This window comes from Megalops cyprinoides, chromosome 20 (genome assembly GCF_013368585.1).
Source record: "Megalops cyprinoides isolate fMegCyp1 chromosome 20, fMegCyp1.pri, whole genome shotgun sequence".
Classification (NCBI taxonomy): domain Eukaryota; kingdom Metazoa; phylum Chordata; class Actinopteri; order Elopiformes; family Megalopidae; genus Megalops; species Megalops cyprinoides.
Genome location: NC_050602.1, coordinates 24,154,597 through 24,165,902, shown reverse-complemented (window position 1 = coordinate 24,165,902; position 11,306 = coordinate 24,154,597). Strand labels below are relative to the sequence as shown.

Sequence of the window (11,306 nt, the reverse complement as noted above, 5' to 3'; positions counted from 1 at the left end):
ATCCTTGAAGAACAAAACCAGAATGAGTTATCTGTCACGGAGGAAGAAGACCTTTGCTGCCCTCTTGTGGAAGTAATTACTCTGGAACGCTGTGCTGCACGATGACGTGAATACTTCACTATACATCCTTATAAACATGAAATATTCTGTGAGTCTAAAAGGGTCTTTGGAATTGGAACAGAATCTCTTTTTTTATTCATCAGACAGAATTTTAAATTTGGGAGAATGAGATTGTCTTAATAAAGGTACCCTGCAAAAGTAAAAAATTCCTATTATGCCAGAGAGTGGGTTATTCTAATTATTAATTATTAATACAAGGGCACACATATTTTATGATATTATTTGAGAGGGAATTTCTAAATGCATATAATGAAACACTTAAAAAATAAAGGTTGGCTTTAATTTAACATCAGCAGAAGGATATCCACAGAATCGAACAGAAAACATAAAATATCAGGTTTTATCAATCTGTTTTATAGAGCCATTGTGTTGCATCCCAAAACAGTTTAACCTGGCTGCTCGGTTATGAAGCAAAAGGACGCGCAGTATTTTTTTTTCCTGTCATATCACATAATGTCAGCAGTGTGTTTGCAAGCTTTGCTGCTCAGGACTGATTTTGATTTTCTGCTCACTAACGAATCTCTTTCATGTCATCACTTGTTTCATTTTACCAGTAAAAAATGAAATCTCTCTGGACATTCTTACAGGAGCAGTGGCCTTGTCTTACATGGTAGAGTCATGGCTGGATTAGGAATATTGGTTGAAAATTGCACTGTATTCAAACGTTACAAGTCAGTCAGTCCTTCTTCGCTTTAAAAGCGGTCTGTTGTCCGTCCCCCCCCCCCCCCCCCCCCCGCCAGTGCCAGAACCAGGTCAGTTGGCACTCCTCACGCATGCTCACGACACCCAGAGTTACTGCCTGGCACAAATGTACCAAACACATTCTCACTTCTGCCACCCTGGCGGCGTCAGCGTCTTGGCTCAGACCAAGATTCAGATAACAGCCGTCCTCCACCCTGGTCAACACAAATAAGTGGAAGTGTTACTTCCCCGCCCCCCCCCCCCCCCCTCCAGTAAAAACACAGCTAATTTAATAAATTTTGGTGATTGCTAAACTTTCCAAAACTGTGTAAAGTAGAAAAGTAATACTTTGGCACTGAAAGTTCTATATTCTTGCCCGTGACAGAGAGGCCGCTGGTCATTCTTGCCTATGGTGGATTGTTTCCAGCGTGTTTCCAGCGTGTTTTCAGCGTGTTTTCAGCGTGTTTTCAGCGTGTTTTCACCGTGTTTTCATCCTTGTTTTCAGCGTGTTTTCACCGTGTTTTCACCGTGTTTTCACCGTGTTTTCAGCGTGCTCTGAGTGAGGCCTCCTCTGCATGCACCCAAACGCACTGAAAGGAATTGTCACTGACAGCGTGCCCGCGGCGTTCGGCCAACATCGCGTTTCACGAGCTTGGAACTCTGACCCTGCTGTTTACCGGGGTCAGAGGGCCCCTAGCCCCTGGTGTCCCGCTCACCCCCAGCTCACACCAGCTGACAGGGATTGTGCTGCCCTCAGAGCTTTCGCTTTTGCTGTGTGCTTCACATGATCTGGAGCTCCATGCTAACTGAATTTCATCAATAGACTACATGGGGAAAAAGGGCAAGGTCATTTGCATGTCATTCTTTGAATTTCAGTTAATGTACTCTACTGAAAAGATTTGATTTCACCTGCTGCACCAAGGGTTGCTGATTGGAACGGCGGCGTAGGGGGCAGCAGTGTAGCATAGCGGTAAGGAGCAGGGCTCGTAACTGAAGAGTTGCTGGTCCAATTCCCTACTGGGGCACAGCTGTTGTACCCTCAGGCAAGGTACTTAACCCACAATTGCCTCAGTGAATATCCAGCTGCATAAATGGATAGCATGTAATCATTGTGTCCTGTGGAAGTTGCTCTGGACAAGAGTGTCTGCCAAATGACAATAATGTAATGAAATGTTGAACCCAGCAGTGTTCGCTGAAGGCGCATGCTTCCATACTTAAATGTGAAGGCAGGTGACCATGTTACCAGATAAGAAGAAACTGGCATGCGAAAACAAGGTGGCCAATTAAGCAACCTAATCGTAACAGCCAGCAATTTGTCTAGACTGCGCTTTGTCCATTTTAGGACCTCTCAAGCCGGCCCCCTGACCTTTTAATGTATAAATAGGGTCACTGATGACGGTGTCATCAACTTACGAAGGGGCTGGGTTACAGGCGTCAGCTCGGGAAAAGTTAAGGCGTAGCAACATTTTAATGCCAGAGAAAAAAATCTGGAGATTTTCCAAAGCCCCTGACAGAACTCCAACTTGTGTCCACTGTCCCTCAGTCACTGCACAGCCCACCCCTGTCCCCACATCAAAATATCATCAACATTTAAACATATGTATTTGACGTATGGAAAATAACGCAGTGTATTTTGTAAATGTTTCGCAAAATCGCTGTGAACGCATTAATGTGTCTCCGCAGAGATGGGGTCCTCCCCACGTTTTCACGTGGTCTGTGACGTTGGCAAGCTACAGCCACGACACCGTTTTAAGATTAATTTCTCACATTAAAGGGGCGGTGTGTATTAAGTACCACTCAAAGAAGAGAATCCTGCTAATGAGAGCACCATGTTCTGCACAGGCCCGGGGAGTCCCTTGCGAAACAGGCCAGCATTTAAGCCACAGCAGGTGGGTAAGAAGAGATGGTGTATCGTTTTTTGCCAGCTTTACCCACAGTCGGAAAAAGGCACTCGTGCCAGCGCCCACTCCTTCTCGACCGTGCTCAGTTACGTCCTTTATTAGAACTGCGGCTAACACTTGTTACTAAAATGATTAATCCAGCATTCAGACTCAGACCAAACACACAAATGAACTGAACAGCATCGGCTTTTCAGCCTTCCCGATGTACAGACAACACTTTTGGAAAAATGAGTTTTTACCAAAAATGTAATGCATGGAACAACATAAAAGTATATTAGTTTCTATACCATTAATGAATGGTGAATAGATGCATAAGTACTACATCTACATTGTCTAAATGCATAGTTGTTTTGCCTTTCATGATCAATTCTATTCTCATCCACTTTAAGTAAATTCTTAAAATCCACTGCCAATAGCAGTATAATGGTAAACAGTGTAGGATACCAGGCAAGTGTTTTATGTACTACAGGCATCTCCCAGTAAGCCATGTAAGAATTATACCGGTTGGATACTCTTTGCTTCATATAAATGTCTCTTGGTAATTTCATTTACTGTACTGATATACATTTACAGCAATGGTCAACATTTATGTCCCACCTGATTGCCCTCCACGGGCTCCCAGTAATGGCTTGCATCTGCATTTTTGTATGGTACCGTTGGGGTTGTGTCACGCTAATTCAAACATTGGGACTATTTGTTGTTGGGGCTTTGATTATCTGTCAAGGCTCGGGCAGGGACTCAGGCGTAGACAGGGAGGCAGGATTTCAAGTTTAATAAAGCCAAAACGCAGGCCAGGAATCAGAGTGAAAAAACAGGCGAGGTCACAATCCAGAAGAGCACAGCAAACAAAACCAAAAACTGATCCAAAGTCGAAGTCAAGAAAACAGGCAGGGAGGCAAAACAGGACAAACGGCTTGTAGCGCAACAGATGAACTGAGACAAACTAGCGACAAGACATGAAACAAACGGGGAATATATAGGGCAAGGCAGATGACGGGACAGGATTCAGGTGTGGAGGTAGGCAGGTGGAGCCAGTCAGGTGACCAGGTGGGCGGAGACAGGGCGGGGAGCAGGGCAGGGCAGGAACACAGGGAAAAACAAAAGCACTTGGACAGGAAAAACAAAAACAAACCCGGCTAAGAAGCCGCAGTCCTGACATTATCGTAGCACTTACTCTGATTTCAATATGGCACCAGTAAGCACCGTGTCACATAATGTCACTTGCTCAAATGTTGTCTGACCTTTTCTGGATGTGTGGTTGTCCAGGTGGCCTTATCAAAAGCAGTTATGTACCTTTGCTGTGTAAATGCAGGGATAATCTTGACATCTTCCCAATTAACAAATGATAGAAAGCAAAATCTTTATATTCAAAATATTCTTTCAGTGTGTTTCCCAAATACCTATATTAGCAAGCAGATGAGAATCACGATATATATGATATTGTTCATACACCACAAGCTCCTCTAAAGTAAATACAGTCAGTGTGTGGCGAGTCTCACTGTAATTACGGTTCAGTGATGTCACCTACAGCCTAGGTTCTCTCTGAGACGGCTCAGAACAAAGTTGTAAACATATTCTGATGACTGAACATCAACAGAAATCCATATGGTAACGCTTGCTCTTTGAGTTACGTTGGACAGATCCATATGTTGGGAATGCTGTACAGTAAAAGGATCTCACTTTCAAAAAGGCAGTATCTTAAGCCAGGCGTATCAATCACAGAGGCACATGAACAAGCTCTCAGCACTATATCCCGAAGGCAGAGTGAACCATGTCCTGATAAATGCTCACCGTCCAGGTTCAGACAGGGTACAAGATGGTAGCCAATGTGAATCAGGGTGCACTGAGTCTCATTTGAGTTGCAAAGGGGTTGCAACTATATGCTTGCTATGGGACAGGTGCAAGCCAGATGTAGACTATAAATTTCGTTCTTAGAGAAGACCTTGGTCTATTTAAATAACATCAGTACTGTTGGTCTATATATTTCCAGGTCTGGAAAGTTATTATAGGATTTCAGCTTTTCAGCAGACCAGGACCAACAATCAGTATGTGGGTGAGAGGTGAGAGTGCATTTTTTGAAAACGAAAGAAAAGTTTTCATATCAGAAAAGTTTATTTATTGACATTTAAAAACAGCTTAAAACTGCACCTGCAATCTCACTCACTTCATAAATACAGTAAAATAACTTGTGTTGTGCTATGCATGGCACTCGGCAGCAATCCAATTGTCAAGGTCTCCAAACTTAACAACAGTTTGATGGTTTAAATGACTGTTTGGGAATGACTGAGTGGCCGGGAAACGCAGACGTGTTTCCCGGCAACGTGTCAGGAAACGGGACAGAATGCAGGAACGTGCCTCAGCCGAAGCTTTCTGGACTTTACGCCTCAGCGGGAGAATCTTAAATTGGTATTAGCGGCAGTGGCGGAAACTGTCAAGAGGGTGTAAACTGTGTTCGCCGAATGCACTGCACCCCTGCGCTCCACGCAAAGCTGTGACCACGCTGGCTGCACTGGGACCTCTGAGATATGGCTATACATAATCTTCGCTCGCTCGTGTTCAAGGTCTTATCTATGTTTTGGCCGCATTCGTGTAATGCCTTTCCTACTGCTGAAGGCCTTGAACTGCGGGTCAATGCCTTTGGCTAAGTAACACACGTTTACTGTGGCAGCCGTTCTCTTCCGTATCCTTGAGCCTACATTTACACATGTTTATTAAAATAGATATTTACAAAACAGATATTTATATCACACCCCTGTCCTGTACATCTTTTACAACTCTAGTGGACTTCAGACATTCATTGATTACTTGAATATAAGTTTATGTTGGCATGCTTCTGTGGAATACTGGAAGTCTGGTGACCAATGACAGTGCATAGCACAACACAAATGCAATAAAAAAGGCAATGATTGGCAACTAAATAGCAATGGAGGGGAATTGTTCAAGCTGAGAGAAGAAGGTTTTGAAAAGAAAAAAGACACAAAGCAAAATGTATTTAATTTCAAAGCTAACTATACATTGACTAAATTCACATTCACAGCTGGCTAACAGCTGGGCTGCTAAGCAGTTTACTGATGGAATAAACTCAAAAGAAGTGGGCTTACTTTACTTCATTTGGCAAATCCAGGTCCATGTTCCATATTCCAGTCCAAAGGCAATTAGCCAGTCAGTTTTCAAAAACATGGAGTCGGTTCATCAAAAATCTATCCAGAACTTATCGTACAATTTCGACTACATACGTCAAGCCATGCTTTTTTTAGTGGGCCCTGTTACTATGCTACATGAGGTATTTCTTGTTGACACAGTTTTACTGTTATACAGCCAGGAATAGCACCATATCTCCAGCAGGGGGAGCCATTTTCTCTCCCGCATAGTGCCCTCGCCATCCTCTTTCCAGATCTCCACCATTCACAAAATCCTTTCATTCAAAATACCACAACCTCATATAACAGTACTTGGAGTAGCTTGTCAGTGTTATCCATGCCAGAGTGGAATTTACAAAACACATACTACAGGGGGGTGAACAAATGTCATCCTTTCTGGAATATAACTCGCTGTCTGTGAGCTATATAAATTTGCTTTCTGCAGTGCTATTAAGATTAAAGTATCACTTAATCACTTATCCAATACATATATTTCTATGAATAATTATGAAGGGAACTGCATATACATATATGTATTTTTATTGGTCATGCATACTTTTTTGGACATACAATTTGTGCATGACATTATTTTGGGTGTACTATAAATAAATTATGAAAATTAAAAAGTTTTACGCAGCCCAGCTCAGATTAAGTGGTCTTTCCTGGGCTAACCTATAAAGATTTGCTTTGATTTTGGGTTCTCCCAATGTAGTACTTACTAATACAATGCTCTTTTACAAACCACAGTGCACTGTACATGCAGTGTAGTAATTCACAGTTCCATTCATTTAAAACACAAACACAAAAACACACACACATATATACCCACACACACTCACAGCTCAGAGAGGTTTGTGCGTAAATCTTATTCTTGTGAGCTCTGCGCTGTGTCCACGCAAAAACCAAACTCGTACCGACACAAGGAATCCAGTCATTACAACATTACCATGTTCTGTAAAAAATATGATAGGCAAATAAGGTACGAGACTGGTGACAGGTTGGCAGAGTGAAGTGCACTGTGCCTGAACACTCGACTCTTTAACGAGAGAGGAAAAATAGAGTCCAGCTTCCCGTCTAAAATAACACTACATTCTGACACCTAGGTGACAGTCATGTGACACTTGACCTGCAGCCATATAAAACCATGGGCACATGTCCAGCCGAGTCAAGTGACTATGGATTGTCAGGGTCAAGTAACATACCGGGCACAATAAGTACCTGACCCCACCGCTTTTATTAGCCCTGAGTTTAGAAAGTGAACAATTACCACTTTCCTATAGGAAGTGTCCAGACAGACCTCTGCTCCCTGTGCAGACCTCAGCGGGTCCCGTCGGTCTGCCCTGGGCAGTTTACGGAGTAGCTTTGTGGGACTGTTTGGGGCGGCGGGACCAGGCTGTGATTGGTCTGTGGCAGCTGACCGGGCTGAGACTGGGGGGTTGGGCAGAGCTCCTCTTGGGGGTGGGCCAGAGTGTGATGATGGGCGTGGTTGGGGCCGGAGCCGCCACGCCCGGGCCTCTCGCTGCAGTTCATGACCTGGTGCCGCCGGAGGGTGGCGGGGCGGGAGAAGCCGAGCCCGCAGGCGGGGCACTCGAAGGGCCGCTCTCCTGTGTGGACCCGGCGGTGGCGGGCCAGGCGGGAGGCCCGGGCGAAGGCCGCGCCGCAGTCAGGGCACCCGTAGGGCCTCAGGCTGGAGTGCAGGGCCTGGTGCTCGTACAGGCTGGCGGGCCTGCTGAAGGACTTGAAGCAGACGGGGCAGACGTAGGGCCGCGCCCCGCTGTGGGTGCGCTGGTGCTCCACCATGCGGCTGGCCACGGCGAAGTCCTTCCCGCAGTCGGGGCAGCGGAAGGGCCTCTCGCCCAGGTGGGTGCGCTGGTGGCGCAGCAGCGACAGCGGCCGGTTGAAGGTGCGGCCGCACTGCGCGCAGGGGAAGGGCTTGTCGTTGGCGTGCAGGTTGCGCTCGTGCTTGCGCAGGTCGGACGAGCGGGCGAACTCCTTCCCGCAGGCGGCGCAGGTGTAGGGCTTCTCGCCCGTGTGCGTGCGGATGTGCTTGCGGCAGTCGGAGGACCACACGTAGGAGCGCTCGCAGAAGGGGCAGCGGTAGGGCCGCTCGCCCGTGTGCAGGCGCCGGTGCTGCTGCAGCGTGCCCGGGTGCGAGTACGCCTTCCCGCACAGCTCGCACACGTGCGGCTTCGCCCCGCTGTGCGTCTCCATGTGGCTCAGCAGGTTGCTGGCCTTCTTGAAGGCCCAGCCGCACTGTGGGCACTTGTGGGGACGGTCCGGCGAGTCCCGTTGGACTCTGAGCTTTTTCATCAGGGGGAAAGCGGAGGACCCCGCGGGACAGTGAGACGGGACAGAGTTTGTTTCCGTCCCTGAGTCGGCTGTCGGTCGCACGTTTCTGTCACCGCCCACCCCTCTTACCTCGAGCTTGTCCTCCGTAGTCTCCTCCTGAGTTCTCACAGTGGATTGGCCAAGCCCGAAGGCAACAGCAGCTGAGAATCTGTCTTCGCCCGAGGAACCCTCGCCACGCCTTTGCGTGGGTGTTTCGTCGGTGTCCGAGCTAGTCCCCTCACTGTCGGACTCATCGGACAGCGACCCGCTCTCCTCTTCCAGGGACAAGGCGTCATCTCCTTCAGCGCTGACAGAAGAGACGCTGTCACACATCAAACCGACAGTCTTCTCATTTCCACTTCCAAAGCCCTTTCTGTTGCATCCTTGTAAAAGGCAGGTGTTATCATCAGAACTCTGTTCAGACTTGTGACACCGGGCAGAACTTTCACCATGAGACGTTTCAGCCATCTTTCAAAACCTCCTTTTAGTGCCTGGAAGTAAAATATATGCATTTTATATTTATTTGTCCTTAGTATAGAATGCTCACCCGATGGCTGGCATAGCTGTAATGGCAGCAGCATGCGAGAATCTAACAATGGGATTTAGTAATTTAGTCGCGAAATATTAACGCTGTGTAATTCAGACATTGATGTGATATAAATGTACACCTAACGATCCTTCAGTTACATCTCCTCGCTTTGGCCCAAAACCTGGCTCAGCCGAACGGCCGCATCGTTTCAGTTCCGCGTCTATACTCTGTGAGCACATTCGCCCAACGCTTGCTGCAGGGAAGGCCATATCTTACTTGCTGGGTGCTACTCGCACCGCGTTCCTTGCGGTTGCGTTGTAAACCGTTCTTCACCTCATCAGACGCAAGTGAACACCGGCAGGCGTTCGCACAGTGCGTCGTAAAAGCGAAAGGCGCCGCCTCCCGCGTGCCGGGATAGCTACTTGGAATAAGTCGACTGCAGGTTCATATGGTTTAATGTGTCACGTAGCCACAGAAATAAACACACTGAGCCGGGACTGTGCTGAATGCCACGGGGAAAACTCAGTTTGTCTAATTAAGTAAAGGAATCATGACTCGACTAGTCCTCTTGTAAACTGCGCGAAGTGAACAAAATGTCGTGAACCCCACTCAAGCCGTCGTGTTGACAAGAGGCGTCTTGGTGTCAGGCATGGCATGCAATTATTTGTTGCGTGTTGTTTTTAAAATAGCCCGTGAGTTGATCCTGGAATTTATTAAGCAACCATTCCAAAAACTTTCAAAATGACAGCCGATACAGATAAAATGAAAAATAACAGACGAGTGAAAATTATAAGCAGAGAAATGATTCGTTGATCCAACTCGCTGGAGCACAGAAGTAGTTTCAACGCATGCAGCTGCTAAGGGAAAAATTAATTACTTGTATATACAGGATGAGCCTCTTGGTGTAGTTACAATTCTCAGCTGTTAGCGCGTCGCTCCTCAGACATTCTTTTGTGAACACTTGGAGAAACACCACATGCGTTCTTCCGCGGCGCCGCTGGACTCAAACATTTAAATACTTACCTTTTAAGATCTCAAAACGCGCAAACTTTCTATTCCGGGGAAAGACAAACTGACACATACTTTCGCTGACTGCTGAATGCGGCCTTGCTATTCACGAAATGCAGAATACGCGGCACAAGCGGCGACTTGGATTGAGACACTAACACGAACAGCCTGTTGACAACATTCTGTCTTTTGCGACCATTAACTAATATTGCACACAACTACACGTCCAGAAATCTTCTGCTGAGCTTCGGCTTCTGTACCCGCAACCCGATCCCCTCCCTGATGCCACTAGCCCATACTGGGCAACGTCCAGCCAATCGCGGCACTTCTTGTCACACGGCAGTACCGTCTTATAACGTCCGATGGTCAGTAAATTACTTTTAATATCAAGCTGTCATAATGACAATTTTTGGTTCAAAGAAAACACGCCACTTGCATTTAATACCGCTTAATAGCGCGCCAGGTATAGCTTGATAATTCTACCTCGAAATTTACAACAATGGAGTCTGCATTGTGACCAGGGAAGATATGCCATATGGTTCATAAACGTAGGATTAATTCCTAAACTTTTTATTGTTATTTCTGTAACTAAACGGATTAGAAGGTATACATGACGTAAAACTGATGAATGAATGAATACTTATATTAGGTATAGCTCTCTGTGCAATATTTCGAGAAAGAAAAAACAATGCGTATATTTTACCGCTTTGTAAAATGGATGAATGAACAAGCTTTCATTTTACATTAAGGTTTTTAACATTTTTTCCCCAGAGGAAAAAAATCACCACATTGTCCCTGAAAGTAGTGATAAAAACTAATTGTGATAAGGATCTCTCTCTCTCTCTCTCTCTCTCTCTCTCTCTCTCTCTCTCTCTCTCTCTCTCTCTCACACACACACACACACACACACACACACACACACACACACACACACACACACACACACACCTATTTTATGTACAGTACCTGTCAAAACAGACCTCTGTTTGGACAGACCTTATTAACATAATGGGAAACATGCATTCAAGGACATTCTGATTGACAAATATAATATTAATAATATTGACAAATATGAAGTTGATACCTGTGTATGAATTTCTTTTCAACAGATATTTTTGGCTACTTTGAAGAATCTGAAACATAAGATAATTTTGATTTGTTTAACATTTTTGGTCACTGCATAATTTCATCTGTGTTCTTTCATAGTTTTCATGTGTTTACTACTATTGTAGTGTGTGAATGTACTGTGTGCATTTGAACTGGTTCTCTGGGATCATACAGAGCTGATCTTTTAAGATTAGAAAGATTAAAGATGAAATTACTGTGCTGCAACACTGAATAATGGTGAATGGTGAAAAATCAGAAAGATTTATGCATGCACTATGTACTTAGCAGATATCATTATTGTTGACATTAGTCATTTTGCCAGGTAGGATTAATGATAATAATAGGTAGGATTAATATTTACATTTACATTTATTCATCTGGCAGACGCTTTTATCCAAAGCAACTTACATAGGTTATATATATATATATATATGTATATATCAGGTATGGTCATAGTGGATGGTAAACATGGTGTACAGTCTCTGTGTTATG

General features: G+C 45.3%; 1 protein-coding gene across 3 annotated transcripts; it reads right to left on the bottom strand.

Annotated features, from left to right (window-relative positions):
* Positions 1-4,795: 4,795 nt before the first annotated feature.
* On the bottom strand, positions 4,796-9,845 carry LOC118795329 (zinc finger protein 648-like). 3 transcript variants are annotated; one of them, XM_036553740.1, is made up of 2 exons: positions 9,577-9,845; positions 4,796-8,661 (listed from the first exon to the last, which is right to left on the bottom strand). In XM_036553740.1, the coding sequence occupies exon 2, from the start codon at positions 8,636-8,638 to the stop codon at positions 7,160-7,162; it is 1,479 nt and encodes a 492-aa protein (XP_036409633.1). In that variant the 5' UTR covers positions 8,639-8,661; positions 9,577-9,845; the 3' UTR covers positions 4,796-7,159. The 3 variants fall into 3 exon arrangements, with proteins under 3 accessions (XP_036409633.1, XP_036409634.1, XP_036409635.1); XM_036553741.1 differs by having other exon boundaries at positions 9,723-9,845; XM_036553742.1 differs by lacking the exon at positions 9,577-9,845 and adding an exon at positions 8,976-9,548.
* Positions 9,846-11,306: the final 1,461 nt, after the last annotated feature.